The 14,068-nt window shown below is 48.9% G+C and overlaps 1 protein-coding gene and 11 non-coding genes across 13 annotated transcripts; all 12 read left to right on the forward strand.

Moving 5' to 3' along the window:
- The first annotated feature begins 3,357 nt into the window (after positions 1-3,357).
- Trnap-cgg (transfer RNA proline (anticodon CGG)) lies at positions 3,358-3,429 on the forward strand. The gene has a single exon. It is a non-coding gene; the product is annotated as a tRNA-Pro (tRNA).
- Positions 3,430-3,558: 129 nt separating this feature from the next.
- On the forward strand, positions 3,559-3,630 carry Trnap-cgg (transfer RNA proline (anticodon CGG)). The gene has a single exon. It is a non-coding gene; the product is annotated as a tRNA-Pro (tRNA).
- A 129-nt stretch (positions 3,631-3,759) lies between these two features.
- Positions 3,760-3,831, forward strand: Trnap-cgg (transfer RNA proline (anticodon CGG)). The gene has a single exon. It is a non-coding gene; the product is annotated as a tRNA-Pro (tRNA).
- A 124-nt stretch (positions 3,832-3,955) lies between these two features.
- Positions 3,956-4,027, forward strand: Trnap-cgg (transfer RNA proline (anticodon CGG)). Its single transcript has one exon. It is a non-coding gene; the product is annotated as a tRNA-Pro (tRNA).
- Positions 4,028-4,156: 129 nt separating this feature from the next.
- Positions 4,157-4,228, forward strand: Trnap-cgg (transfer RNA proline (anticodon CGG)). The gene has a single exon. It is a non-coding gene; the product is annotated as a tRNA-Pro (tRNA).
- Positions 4,229-4,356: 128 nt separating this feature from the next.
- On the forward strand, positions 4,357-4,428 carry Trnap-cgg (transfer RNA proline (anticodon CGG)). The gene has a single exon. It is a non-coding gene; the product is annotated as a tRNA-Pro (tRNA).
- Positions 4,429-4,557: 129 nt separating this feature from the next.
- Positions 4,558-4,629, forward strand: Trnap-cgg (transfer RNA proline (anticodon CGG)). The gene has a single exon. It is a non-coding gene; the product is annotated as a tRNA-Pro (tRNA).
- Positions 4,630-4,758: 129 nt separating this feature from the next.
- Positions 4,759-4,831, forward strand: Trnap-cgg (transfer RNA proline (anticodon CGG)). Its single transcript has one exon. It is a non-coding gene; the product is annotated as a tRNA-Pro (tRNA).
- A 128-nt stretch (positions 4,832-4,959) lies between these two features.
- Trnap-cgg (transfer RNA proline (anticodon CGG)) lies at positions 4,960-5,031 on the forward strand. Its single transcript has one exon. It is a non-coding gene; the product is annotated as a tRNA-Pro (tRNA).
- A 127-nt stretch (positions 5,032-5,158) lies between these two features.
- Trnap-cgg (transfer RNA proline (anticodon CGG)) lies at positions 5,159-5,230 on the forward strand. The gene has a single exon. It is a non-coding gene; the product is annotated as a tRNA-Pro (tRNA).
- A 126-nt stretch (positions 5,231-5,356) lies between these two features.
- Trnap-cgg (transfer RNA proline (anticodon CGG)) lies at positions 5,357-5,428 on the forward strand. Its single transcript has one exon. It is a non-coding gene; the product is annotated as a tRNA-Pro (tRNA).
- A 3,876-nt stretch (positions 5,429-9,304) lies between these two features.
- On the forward strand, positions 9,305-13,304 carry LOC119394544 (uncharacterized protein K02A2.6-like). 2 transcript variants are annotated; one of them, XM_037661874.2, is made up of 3 exons: positions 9,305-10,652; positions 11,760-11,864; positions 12,621-13,304. In XM_037661874.2, the coding sequence occupies exons 1-3, from the start codon at positions 9,309-9,311 to the stop codon at positions 12,633-12,635; spliced, it is 1,464 nt and encodes a 487-aa protein (XP_037517802.1). In that variant the 5' UTR covers positions 9,305-9,308; the 3' UTR covers positions 12,636-13,304. The 2 variants fall into 2 exon arrangements, with proteins under 2 accessions (XP_037517802.1, XP_037517798.1); XM_037661870.2 differs by having other exon boundaries at positions 11,760-13,304.
- The last annotated feature ends 764 nt before the right edge of the window (positions 13,305-14,068 follow it).

Raw genomic sequence — 14,068 nt, forward strand, 5'->3', positions numbered from 1 at the left:
AATGGAAAGTGAAGAACAAACGGAGCAAATGGTTCAAGTTTTTCGCCCTAGGTACAATGTATGCGTTTGTCATGCTGTGGGGCGGTCAGGAGGTTGCGTCGTTTTCATTCGTAGTAGCATCGCGGTTGTTGAAAATGTGTCCACCTGCGATAGCGGTAGGCTGGTTGTGTGTGATTTATTTTTTCTGGGAATGCCTTGGCGTGCCGTGTGCATTTATGCACCGAACAGAGCGCACGAACGGGAAGAATTTTTTACGGCGGTTGAGGGGTTTTTAAAAACAGAAAGAAGTGTTGTGTTCCTAGGAGACTTTAATTGTGTCTGTAGAGCTGAAGATAAACGACGAATATCAGTGTGCGTGATAGAAGCGCAGAGTTGTTGAGCGCAATAGTGACCGAGAGAGAACTGGAAGATGTCGGTTACGTAATGACGCGAGAGGGCCAAGTACGGTACACGCATTTTCAAGGTCAGTCGCATGCAAGGTTAGACAGATATATTTGTCGGCGAAGTTGGTACCTCTATGCTCATCCTATGAAACGCAGCACCTTAGTTTTAGTGATCATTGTATGGTCACGGTAATATTGGCGAAAAACGAAAGGCTGCGACGTTTAATTGGTTTCTATGGAAATTTAATGAAAAGCTACTGCAAGATGAAGTATTTGTCACGAAAACCAAAGAATGTCTTACAAATGCCCTTCGTTTAGAAACCAACAACTTCATGTGTGTGTGGGAGCAGTTTAAGTGTGATGTAAAGATGGTTGCCATCGAAAGAGCCTGTGTATTACGTCACAAGGAAAGGCAACAAGAGAAGCAGTTACAAAGTGAGCTGGATTACATGTTAAGCGTAGAAAACGAAGCGCCGGGAAAGTTCAAAAAAGAAATAAGGAGGTGAAAGCAAAGCTCGAATTGATCGACGGAGATAAGTACCGCGGAGCAATGATAAGAGCACGCACTGAACGATTGTGGATAGGCGAAACGCCCACTAAGCGAGTGCTCAGTGAAGAAAAGAAACATGCAGCAAACAAAGAGATAACTGAAATACGGTATCGCAATCACACTACACGTGATCGTGCAGAGATAAATCTTGCCTTTGTTGAGTTTTACACGGAACTTCTGAGCAATAAAATTAACGACCCCAAGCGCTTCAAAGAGGACTTTCTGGCCCTTATGCCAAGATTGGAAGACTCTGAGAGGGAGTTAATAGAAGCAGAAATTACGGTGGCGGAAATTGAAGCAGCTATAGACGGTCTAAGTAACGGCAAGTCACCGGGGCCGGACGGCCTGGGTGCTGCCATATACAAACATTTTAAGACAGGAATGGCAGTAGCATTACATCGAGTTATCACAGAATGCTATGAGAAGGAACAGGCACCTCACTCATTTAGGACTGCTCACGTAGTATTGATACCCAAAACTGATGATCCTGCAAAGTTAATTTCAGTAGAGTCTTATCGGCCCATTAGTCTGACCAACACCGACTATAAAATATACATGAAGGTGTTAGCTACACGGCTCCAAAGTGTTATCACGTCCCTAGTCGGCCCACATCAGACATGTGGTATTAAAGGCAGAACCATCTTCACGAACATACACATAGCCAGAAGTATCCTGGAATGCTGTGACGCAATGCATGACCGCGTGGCCATGATTCAGCTAGATCTGCATAAAGCGTTTGACAAGTTGTACACGAAGTTTTGTTTTTATTGTTGGAGCATGTGAATGTTGGATCTGTTATTACCGAAGGTGTTAAAATGGTGTACATGAGTGTACGGCTAAGTTAGTAATCAATAAAGAATTAACTGCTTCTATTCCAGTGCGCTCGAGCGTGAAACAAGGATGTGCTCTGTCGCCTCTCCTTTTCGCGCTATACTTGGAGCCATTTTGTTACGTATGCTTGCAACCCCTAGTGTAAGAGGGTATTCCTTTTGAGTAGTGAAACCAGAATATTAGCCTATGCTGACGATATTGCCGTGTTCTGCACTGACAAAGAAAGTGTGCAAGAAGTTGTAAGAATAGCTACAGATTTCTGCGCAACGACCGGTAGTGCAATCAGTTGGCCAAAGTGCCTTGGCTTTTGGCATGGCAATTGGCAGAGCACACCTGAGGTTTATTGTAATATGAATTGGAAAATCACGCCGGGAAAGTACCTCGGCGTTCCTTTAGACCATTACCGGAATGCTACTGAGTACTGGTCCGAGGAAAACAAACGCATCAAAAATTGTACCGACAAGTGGGTGGCCGCAATTTCTCGATGTTTGCAAGAGCGTCTGTTTGCAATGTATTTTTGATTGCCAAAGTTTTTATGTTCTGCAAGTGTTAACCATGACCCGAACTTCGGTTCAGAAATGCACCGAGTATTCGCGACCTATATATGGGGATCGCAGTGGGAGCGCACGAGCCGGTGCAATTTATTTCATAAGGTGAAAAATGGTGGCCTAGGGCTATTGCATCTCTTTCTTAAACAGCTGGTGAGCAGATTCGTTTTTGTTCGGGATCAAACTGATATTTTTTTGAGAACTGTGATCCAAGCGCGATTGCAGAATCCCCTACCCGATTTTGTTGTGTCGTCCTTTCTTTTGAAGCTGGACCGCTGAGTCCTTATTTGCGTGAAGTTGTTTCGTCTACACGCCTGCTCAAGGAAAGATTTTCTTATGAATACTTGTCTGATGTCACCAAAAAGAAACTGTATCGTGATCTTCGGGATGTGTTTTTGCCAGTACCATTATATCGAGCTCCGTACAGGCTGGGTCCTGAGCGCGATGTGTTTAAAGCGTGTTAAAAGAATGCCGGTTAGACCCTCAGTCAAAACCTTCTTTTTTCAGGTGCATACCGGCACTCTCCCTGTGTTGCCATGGTTACAAAGTAAAGGGCTCTTTGTACCCTGGTCAGTGAACTGTTAATATGCGGGAAACCAGAAAACGATAGAGCATATTTTCCTCGATTGCCACGATGCTGTATTCTTGTGGGATGTGCTACAACGGACACTAAAAAAAGAATTACCTATTAGCGCATTCGGAATTCGCTTTCTTCCATGTACAGGTACAGGGGAAGTGCCGAGTGACATGCTAATGTTGCTTTGCATGCATAGCGTATGGAAGACAAGAATGGATATCCGACATGCTCATATAGAGGCTCACTCAGCAAGGGACTATTTTGTTGAGAGTATGTTGTACACACGAGACTTGTTCAATGCACAGCCTGAACCTCCAGAGTGGCTACCTGTACTTGATCAATTGGCTTCTGTGAAGCCTTTTTAAAGCATACGCGCTGGCTAAGCTAAGCCAGTGTTTTTATAAAATGTATATATTCTGTATGTGATCATTTTGGTTGTGGTTGTAAAAAGCAATAAAGAAAAAAAAAGGCTCGTTGGTCTAGGGGTATGATTCTCGCTTCGGGTGCGAGAGGTCCCGGGTTCAAATCCCGGACGAGCCCGATAATCTTTTCCCTTTTTGCTGACAGCGCAAATGTAACCATAATGCTTGTTCACTCTCTTCCTCTTTTTTCTGCACACAGTCAAGGCACAACAAAGATATAAATATGCCGCACCCCGCAAATGAAGCCGGCTCGTTGGTCTAGGGGTATGATTCTCGCTTCGGGTGCGAGAGGTCCCGGGTTCAAATCCCGGACGAGCCCGATAATCTTTTCCCTTTTTGCTGACAGCGCAAATGTAACCATAATGCTTGTTCACTCTCTTCCTCTTGTTTCTGCACACAGTCAAGGCACAACAAAGATATAAATATGCCGCACCCCGCAATTGAAGCCGGCTCGTTGGTCTAGGGGTATGATTCTCGCTTCGGGTGCGAGAGGTCCCGGGTTCAAATCCCGGACGAGCCCGATAATCTTTTCCCTTTTTGCTGACAGCCCAAATGTAACCATAATGCTTGTTCACTCTCTTTTTTTCTGCACACAGTCAAGGCACAACAAAGATATAAATATGCCGCACCCCGCAATTGAAGCCGGCTCGTTGGTCTAGGGGTATGATTCTCGCTTCGGGTGCGAGAGGTCCCGGGTTCAAATCCCGGACGAGCCCGATAATCTTTTCCCTTTTTGCTGACAGCGCAAATGTAACCATAATGCTTGTTCACTCTCTTCCTCTTTTTTCTGCACACAGTCAAGGCACAACAAAGATATAAATATGCCGCACCCCGCAAATGAAGCCGGCTCGTTGGTCTAGGGGTATGATTCTCGCTTCGGGTGCGAGAGGTCCCGGGTTCAAATCCCGGACGAGCCCGATAATCTTTTCCCTTTTTGCTGACAGCGCAAATGTAACCATAATGCTTGTTCACTCTCTTCCTCTTTTTCTGCACGCAGTCAAGGCACAACAAAGATATAAATATGCCGCACCCCGCAAATGAAGCCGGCTCGTTGGTATAGGGGTATGATTCTCGCTTCGGGTGCGAGAGGTCCCGGGTTCAAATCCCGGACGAGCCCGATAATCTTTTCCCTTTTTGCTGACAGCGCAAATGTAACCATAATGCTTGTTCACTCTCTTCCTCTTTTTTCTGCACACAGTCAAGGCACAACAAAGATATAAATATGCCGCACCCCGCAAATGAAGCCGGCTCGTTGGTCTAGGGGTATGATTCTCGCTTCGGGTGCGAGAGGTCCCGGGTTCAAATCCCGGACGAGCCCGATAATATTTTCCCTTTTTGCTGACAGCGCAAATGTAACCATAATGCTTGTTCACTCTCTTCCTCTTTTTTCTGCACGCAGTCAAGGCACAACAAAGATATAAATATGCCGCACCCCGCAAATGAAGCCGGCTCGTTGGTATAGGGGTATGATTCTCGCTTCGGGTGCGAGAGGTCCCGGGTTCAAATCCCGGACGAGCACGATAATCTTTTCCCTTTTTGCTGACAGCGCAAATGTAACCATAATGCTTGTTCACTCTCTTCCTCTTTTTTCTGCACACAGTCAAGGCACAACAAAGATATAAATATGCCGCACCCTGCAATTGAAGCCGGCTCGTTGGTCTAGGGGTATGATTCTCGCTTCGGGTGCGAGAGGTCCCGGGTTCAAATCCCGGACGAGCCCGATAATCTTTTGCCTTTTCGCTGACAGCCCAAATGTAACCATAGTTGTTCACTCTCTTCCTTTTTTTTTCTGCACACAGTCAAGGCACAACAAAGATATAAATATGCCGCACCCCGCAGTTGAAGCCGGCTCGTTGGTCTAGGGGTATGATTCTCGCTTCGGGTGCGAGAGGTCCCGGGTTCAAATCCCGGACGAGCCCGATAATCTTTTGCCTTTTCGCTGACAGCCCAAATGTAACCATAATTGTTCACTCTCTTCCTTTTTTTTCTGCACACAGTCAAGGCACAACAAAGATATAAATATGCCGCACCCCGCAATTGAAGCCGGCTCGTTGGTCTAGGGGTATGATTCTCGCTTCGGGTGCGAGAGGTCCCGGGTTCAAATCCCGGACGAGCCCGATAATCTTTTGCCTTTTCGCTGACAGCCCAAATGTAACCATAATGCTTGTTCACTCTCTTCCTTTCTTTTTCTACCCACAGACAAGGCACAACAAAGATATAAATATGCCGCATCCCGCAAATGAAGCCGGCTTTGTTTTCGATTTATATCGAAGCGATGTGCTTAGCGATAACTAAAAACGAAAAAAGTACGTGGCTTCAGCTTGGCGGCAGTGGAAGTTAAGCTGCTGGCATATGCAGATGACATTGCGGTGCGTTGTACGAACAAAGAAAGCGTAGAAGAAATGATAAGTGTTGTGAAACATTTTTGTAGCGTCACAGGGAGCCGCGTAAACTGGGGGAAATCTCTTGGGCTTTGGCACGGAAGGTGGCCTTCAAAGCCGGAACAATTTGCGAATGTGCACTGGACGGAAGCACCGACAAGGTACCTCGGTGTTCCCCTTCAATGTTATAACGGCAGCGAGGAGTATTGGTCGCGTCAAACAAAAGAGACGAAGGAAAAAGCAGACAGGTGGAAAGGCATGAACCTGTCTGTTTTTGCTAGGACTACTGTGTGCAACATGTTTTTTATCACTAAACTGTGGTATGTAATGCAGGTGCTACAGTGTTCAAGGATCAACGTGCAAAGGCTGCACAGAGTGTTCGCAGTTTTTATATGGGGCTCTGAATGGGAAAGGTGCAGACTGACCAATTTGTTCAGGCGCGTGAAGGATGGGGGTCTCGGTTTGGCGCACCTATTTGTGAGACAATTAGTAAATAGATTTTTGTTTTTCCGTGACGTCAAGGATCCGTTTTTGCGTACGGTATGCCAGCTCAGGTTAGGCAGTGCGTTACCAGATCTTGTTGTCACTACGGATAGCCGGCCCGTGACGTAGCGTGGCTATCTCAAGGAAGTGGTAGACAGTGTACGTTTTTTATCTGTTCGTTTTTCGTTGGATTATCTAGCAAGTATTAGAAGAAAAGAATTGTACAAAGATGTATGTGATATGGTTTTGCCAGTACCATTGTGCAGGGCCATATACAGTGGAAGACCGGGACAAAATGTACTGAAGCGGGTGAGAAACATGCAGGTACCTACAGGGGTGAAAACATTTTTCTTCAAGTTACACACAGGAACACTATCAGTAAAGACTTTCACAGAGGAACGGGGCTTTTTTACACCATGAAGGTCACACTGCTTGATATGTAAGAAACCAGAAACAATAGACCATGTTTTTTTGCATTGTTGGGAAGGGGTACATTTTTGGAACATTTTGCAGAGGACAATAAAGACAGGTTTTCCACTGGATCCACATGGGATAAGGTATCTCGCAGTAACGAATGATGAGGGGGTCCCATTTGATGTAGTGATGTTGATCGGTCCGGGTCAAAGTGGTATCCGGCGAATGGCCAGATACCACTTCGACCCGGATGCAAAGCCAGCAGTAATTTATTTCAGGCAAAGCATGTCTGCTTTCATTGAGTGTAGCAAAATACATGAGATCGAGCCAGAATGGTTGACAAGGTTTGAACCTCTGGCAACCCTTAAGTATTTTTAAGAGGACAACATCAGTCCCAATGGGACTGATGGCAATGCTTGTTCTTTTTTATTGTATTATGTGAGTGTGCAATGATTGCCCTGTACAATGTCCAAGCCACGCAATAAAAAAAAAAGAGCAAATGAAGCCGGCTCGTTGGTCTAGGGGTGTGGTTCTCGCTTCGGGTGCGAGATGTCCCGGGTTCAAATCCCGGACGAGCCCAATAATCTTTTGCCTTTTTGCTGACAGCCCATATGTAACCATAATGCTTGTTCACTCTCTTCCTTTTTTTTCTGCTCACAGTCAAGGCACAACAAAGATATAAATATGCCGCACACCTCAAATAAAGCCGGCTCGTTGGTCTAGGGGTATGATTCTCGCTATGGGTGCGAGAGGTCTCGGGTTCAAATCCTGGACGAGCCCGATAATTTTTTCGCTGAAAGCCCAAATGTAACCATAATGCTTGTTCACCCCTTTCTTTTTTCTGCACACAGTCAAGGCCCAACAAAGCAGTGGCGTATCAACTCATTCGTGAGTGGGGGAGGGGGACAGGGGGGGGCTGGCGTCGCTCACTCTGTCCGCCGTCTCTTTCTCTCTCTCTCTCTCTCTATATATATATATATATATATATTGTAGAGAAGCCTTGGGACATGGTAATGGGTTACCCTCTCCAGCGCCTTCTAGTGGGTCATCCTCTTTGGTTGCTTGAAGAAAGAACGCCGCTCGCGCAGGGAGTTCGTGCCTTGCCGTGACTGTCGCCATTACTCATTGTCGTTGAGTGCTGTCTATTAAACACCTTAACAATTTGGTGGAGAGTGCTTTGCTCCCATTCAATGCCCCTGGAGCTCCGATCCCGTACCTTGCCATCTACCATGCCTCAAGACGCCGCCCAGCAAACGCCTCCTCTCGCAACGAGCACATGTCCCGGTGTCCCCCGTATAGGCGACCCACCTATCTTCACTGGCGCCGATAGCACCGACGTGGAGGACTGGCTCGCAATTTACGAGCGCGTCAGCATCCCTAACAAATGGGACGAAGAAGGCAAGTTAAGCAACTTGGTGTTCTACCTCGCGGGCGTAGCAAGCTTGTGGTACAACAACCACGCGTCCGATTTTGCGACTTGGGCCGATTTCAAGACCGCCGTCATCAGCGTTTTTGGCCGCCCAGCAGTTCGTAAGCTGCAAGCCGAACAGCGCTTACGTGAGCGATCTCAGCAGGCCGGTGAATCGTTCACAAGTTATATCGAAGACGTCCTCGACTTGTGTAAGAAGGCCAACGGAACCATGTCTGGGTCTGACAAGATCCGGAACGTAATGAAAGGCATTGACGACGATGCCTTCACCATGCTGCTCGCCAAAAACCCTGGCACAGTGGCCGAGGTCATAACGCTGTGCCAGAGCTACGAGGAGCTCCGCCGGCAGCGTTCGATGACCCGTCGCTCCCCATCACGCGACGCAGAGCTCGCTGGCTTGGCGGCAATATCTGACCAGGCCGCGTTGCTGGCAGAAGTCAAGTCATTCGTGCGCGAGGAAATTGCACGCCAGATCTCCCTCCTCGCCTTTGCCCACCCGCCGCACGTTCAACAGTCGTCGACCACCCTTCTTCCTCCTCTCCGCCGAGCGATTGAGCAGGAAATTGCGGAGGTCATGCCTGAGTACCACCCGCAACCTCCGGCTCCCGCGCCTCAGAGTTACGCTCAAGTTGTCGCCAGGACGCCCCAAGTAGTTCCTGCGGCTGCCCCAATGAGTTACGCCGAAGCCGCCGCTAGACCTCCGTTCTTTGAGGCGGGTGTGCCGGCTACATATGCTGACGCCATCCCTCGGCCCCGACTGCAGCCCACTATGCAGTCATTTCAGCAGCCGACTCGTCAATCACGTACTGCGACATGGGCGGGACCTACCCCGGCGAACCGATGGCGCACCCCCGACAACCGGCCCATCTGCTTTGCTTGCGGTTACGCCGGTCACGTGGCACGTTATTGTCAACGCGTGCAGCCGCCTCGAGTCGCGTCACCTGTCACCAGCCAGTCAAGCCGTGCATTCTACGACCCACCTCCACCTATGTCGCCGACGTCACGCCCACCTCCAGCTACTCGCTGTATCATATCTGATGAAAGCACATGTGCTATCTACAGGCACGATTGCCTCGTGCATACACCTACCTGGCCCTCACCTTTTCTAACCCTTTCCACTTTCAACTATAACTACCAACGCAGAATAAACGATGGGGTTCATTTGCTTCTTGACATCCCCGCTGTCCAGTCTGTTCAGTCGACACGCAAACGAAACATGGTGTCAGAAGTGGGATACAGTCCAGCGTAAGCGAATCGTTTCTGGGATAAGAGAACGCAAGAAGCAACGACATGGAGCACCTGAGGCCGCCCGAACCGCTACGTTTGACAGCTGATGGAGGAAGGAACTGGAAGCGGTTTCGTCAGCAATTCGAGTTTTTTCTGCAAGCGACGGCATGCAAATCCAATCCGAGGTCTGAAGCGGCGAAAACGGCCCTGCTCCTCAGCGTGGCGGGGGACGAGGCCCTGGACGTTTTCAACAATTTTGTGTTCAGCGGCGAAGAAAACAAGGAAGACTTCAACACCGTTATTGCCAAATTCGAAGACTACTGCCTGGAGCAACAAAACGAAATACACGAGCGATACGTTTTCCGTTCCCGCAGTCAAGGTGAGGCGGAGCCTTTTGAGCTGTTTCTACGTGAGCTGAAAAAACAAGCGCAGCACTGCAACTTCGGGACCATGGCGGACGACATGGTGCGAGACCAAGTTGTTTTTGGAACAAACTCGCCAAGGCTTCGAGAAAAGATGCTCAGGGACAAAAGCTTGACCTTGGAAAAAGTTATCGTCCTTTGCAAGGCGGCGGAAACATCAGCTCGTCAAAATGAATTCTGGCAGAAAGGAAAGGAAGAACTCGATATGAACGCTGTCACAGCCAGTAGGAGCACCCCTAGAGGATCCAGGAACGACCTAAGATGCACCCGTTGCAACCGAAGGCATGCCGTCAGACGCTGCCCGGCATACGGCAAAGTATGTTACTCGTGTAACGGCCGAAACCACTTCGCGTCTTGTTGCAGCGAGAAAGAGCGCGTGGATGAAGTGCAACATCAGAGCGACGACTTCGAAGTACTGAATGTCGCCAGCAGCAGCGCAAGCAGAGAACGAGACTGGCGTGTGAACGCCTGCATTGACGGCAAGTACGTCACCTTTAAGGTGGACACAGGATCGCAGGCAAACGTTTTGCCGCTTTCAATGTTTCGCAAGCTCAAGATGACAACCCTGATGCCCAGTAGCGCTGTTCTGAGATCCTACGGTGGCAACATGATCAAGCACATCGGCAAGTTTTCAGCGCTCATCGAGATTGGTGACCGTAAGGCGTGCGCAGAATTTTTTGTGGTAAAGAAGGACCACAGCACGATCTTAGGCTTGGATACCAGCGAGAAGCTTGGAATCGTACGGCGGGCTGTTGACAGCGTGACGACGAACGACACCGAAGAAATTACCAAGGAGTTCCCACGTCTTTTCCATGGAACAGGATGCGCCCCACGTGAATACAAGATTGAGCTGCACAGGGATGCCGTGCCAGTCGTCCAGCCAGCTCGGAGGGTTCCCCTGTCCCTGCGGGAGCCTCTCCGTACTGAACTGGACAGAATGGAAAAGGAAGGCATCATCCAGAAGGTCAGCAGCCCCACAGATTGGGTAAGCCCCCTTGTTATTGTACTAAAGAAGGACGGCAAATTACGAGTATGCATGGACCCAAGACGTATCAACGAAAACATCAAGAGGGAACACTACCAAATGCCGCGCCGAGAGGATATTGAAGCGGACTTGGCAGGCGCAAAGTTTTTTTCACGTCTCGACGCAAATGCGGGATTTCATCAAATCGCATTAGACGAACAATCATCGAAGATATGCACTTTCGCGACGCCTTTCGGCCGTTATCGCTTTCTTCGTCTACCGTTCGGTATAGCGTCGGCTAGCGAAGTATTTCAAAAGGCCCTTAACGAGGTTTTTGATGGTCTTGCCGGTGTACGCGTGTATGTAGACGATGTGTTAATTTGGGGTACGACCAGGGCCGAGCATGATGAAAGGCTGCGCAGAGCATTAGAAGCAGCTGAAAAAGCAGGCCTTACTTTCAATGCGTCCAAATGTCGCTTTGGAGTACAAGAAGTTCTCTTTTTGGGTGACATCATTAGCGACAAGGGTATTAGGCCAAATCCTGATCTTGTTGACGGTCTTTTGAAAATGCCAAGACCTCAGGACAAATTGGCTGTCCAAAGGCTACTGGGAGTAGTTAACTACTTCAGCAAGTACCTACCATCTCTCTCACAGCGTACGTCTACTTTACGTTCCCTCATCAAACAAAGCGTGATCTTTGTTTGGACACCAAACCACGAAAGCGAATGGCAGGCTATATGCCGGGATTTAAGTAATGCGCCATTGCTTGCTATATTTGATCCAAATCTGGGGACAAAGGTAACTGCAGATGCCTCTCAAAGTGGTGTCGGTGCGGCACTTCTGCAATGTCATGGAGACTGCTGGCAGCCGGTAGCCTATGCATCGAGATCTTTAACAGAATCGGAGCAAAGATATTCGCAGATTGAAAAAGAGGCTTTGGCTTTAGTTTTTGGTTGTGAAAAATTCAATCATTTTGTTTATGGCCGCCCCATCATCCTCGAGACTGATCACAGTCCACTGATAAACATATCAAAGAAAGGCATAAGTGATATGCCACCCAGAGTGCAACGATTTTTCTTGAGGTTGATGAAATATGATTACACGCTGACGTATATTCCTGGCAAACAGATGGCCCTTGCTGATATGCTGTCCCGATCACCTGTTCCTGGACTCAAGGCAGCTGCATGCACGAGTGACGTCGAGATCCATGCTGTCACGGTCGTATCAGCACTCGTAAGTGAAACGACAGCTAGAAAACTGGCACAGGAAACAGCTCTCGATCCACACCTTGGCACAGTGCTAAGAAAGCTTGCTAAAGGAGAGCCTGTCGACGGCCCCCTGAAACCAGTGGCCGCCGAGCTATCCTGTAGTAAACGGCGTACTATTGAAAGGCACTAAAGTGGTGATACCGACAAGCATGCGTAGCGACATGTTGAAACGGATACACGCAGGCCATCTTGGCCAGGTAAAGTGCAAAGCTAGAGCAAGACAAATGGTTTATTGGCCGAATATAAACTCAGATATTCAGTCCTTGATTGAAAGATGTCCAACTTGCAAGACATACGCGTATAAGCAGCCATCGGAGCCTTTAATAATGCAACCAACACCAACTCAGCCATGGTACCGTATCGGTGTCGATCTCTTTCAGTACTCGGGAAGACATTATTTGTGCGCATATGACTTGATGTCCAATTTCCCCGAGGTGGAGTTACTGCCCGCTACAACAGCCAGTACTGTCATCGATAGACTGAGTGCAATATTTTCCAGGTACGGCATACCAGCCGAGGTTGCAACTGACAATGGCCCACAGTTTAGCAGCCAAGAGTTTATGATTTTCGCAAAGCGTTACGACTTTAAGCATGTGAAATCAAGCCCGCAGTATCCTCAATCGAACGGGCTTGCAGAAAAGGGTGTACAAATTGTAAAACGTATCCTAAAGAAAACAAAAGCTGCAGGAGAGTGTTTTTGGCTGGGCTTGTTGAATTACAGGGCGAGTCCTGTTGAAGATGGCCGGTCCCCGGGCGAACTCTTGCAAGGAAGGCGGCTGCGCACACCATTGCCGGACTTCAATCCAATGTCGGTAACTCTAGTCAAGAAACACCGGCAGAGAAGTCATCATAGGCGCACCCTACCTGGCCTCTGCGACAATGACGTGGTACGCTTGAATGGGACATCATGGGCAACGAAAGCTAAAGTGGTCGGATCGGCCGGCCCACGATCCTTCTACGTGCGCACAGAGAACAATACCGTGCTGAGGCGCAACCGTCGGCATCTTCTAGCGACGAAGGAGCCATATAGTGTTGATTCATCAGACGACGAAGATATTGCCAACAACCACACCCCATTTCAAGGTGTGGCGTCATCGACCACCGCAGTCTCGCCCGCGGAAGCTCAGCAGCCATCGCCTCAACCACTGAGACGAAGTCGACGACAGACGCGGCCACCAGAGCGTCTGGGTTATGACCAGCAGTTCCAGCAGACAAGCCAGCGGGATTGATTTCTTGAACTGTTTAGAAGGAGGATGTATCATATCTGATGAAAGCACATGTGCTATCTACAGGCACGATTGCCTCGTGCATACACCTACCTGGCCCTCACCTTTTCTAACCCTTTCCACTTTCAACTATAACTACCAACGCAGAATAAACGATGGGGTTCATTTGCTTCTTGACATCCCCGCTGTCCAGTCTGTTCAGTCGACACGCAAACGAAACACTCGCCGCTCTCCGTCTCCCCGACGTCGGTCACTGTCACCCATGCGGCCTCGTTCGGTCGCACGAGAGCAGGAAAACTAGTCGTCGCAGTCCAGGAGGCAAGGGCTGCGACGCTATCGAACTGTGAAAGCCCTCAGCGAAGTCCATCGAATGTAATCGACGTGCTCGTGGACGGTGTTCGCGCATCGGCCCTTATCGATACTGGAGCCGCTGTATCCGTTATGGACGCAAAACTTTGCCGCTTACTTCGAAAAGTGATGACGCCACTTTCTGGGATGTCCCTTCGTACCGCGAGCTCCCAGAGTATTCATCCCACAGCAGTATGCACTGCTCGCGTCGTCATTCAGGACGTTCTGTACGACGTCGAGTTCATCATAATTGCGGCATGCTCTCACGACGTCATCTTGGGATGGGATTTCCTCTCCCGCCACGACGCCGTAATTCGTTGCGCACCAGCCGAAATCGAACTCTCACCGTTCTCACATTTGACACCGACAGACAGTCCATCGGCAATGAGCAAGATCCTCGTCCAAGACGATACGAAAGTGCCTCCAAACTCGTCAACGGCTGTGTCGGTCTACTGCCCCGGTCTCTCCCACACCACTGCACTCCTTTCGCCATCTGCCCGCGTCTGCACTAGGAAAGGGTTGCTGGTACCTTTTGCGATCGTGCGAGTCACTCAGGGCAGCACCACTATTTTTGTTACCAACCCATCCCCGTGCA

Source organism: Rhipicephalus sanguineus, chromosome 1 (assembly GCF_013339695.2).
Source record: "Rhipicephalus sanguineus isolate Rsan-2018 chromosome 1, BIME_Rsan_1.4, whole genome shotgun sequence".
Taxonomy (NCBI): domain Eukaryota; kingdom Metazoa; phylum Arthropoda; class Arachnida; order Ixodida; family Ixodidae; genus Rhipicephalus; species Rhipicephalus sanguineus.

Bases quoted from the DNA above. Each gene is read 5' to 3' on its own strand.
- LOC119394544 (XM_037661870.2), top strand. From the start codon at position 9,309: ATGGAGCACCTGAGGCCGCCCGAACCGCTACGTTTGACAGCTGATGGA. The intron at 10,653-11,759 runs GTAAGCCCCCTT...CCTGGCAAACAG, and splicing joins TCAGCAGCCCCACAGATTGG to ATGGCCCTTGCTGATATGCT.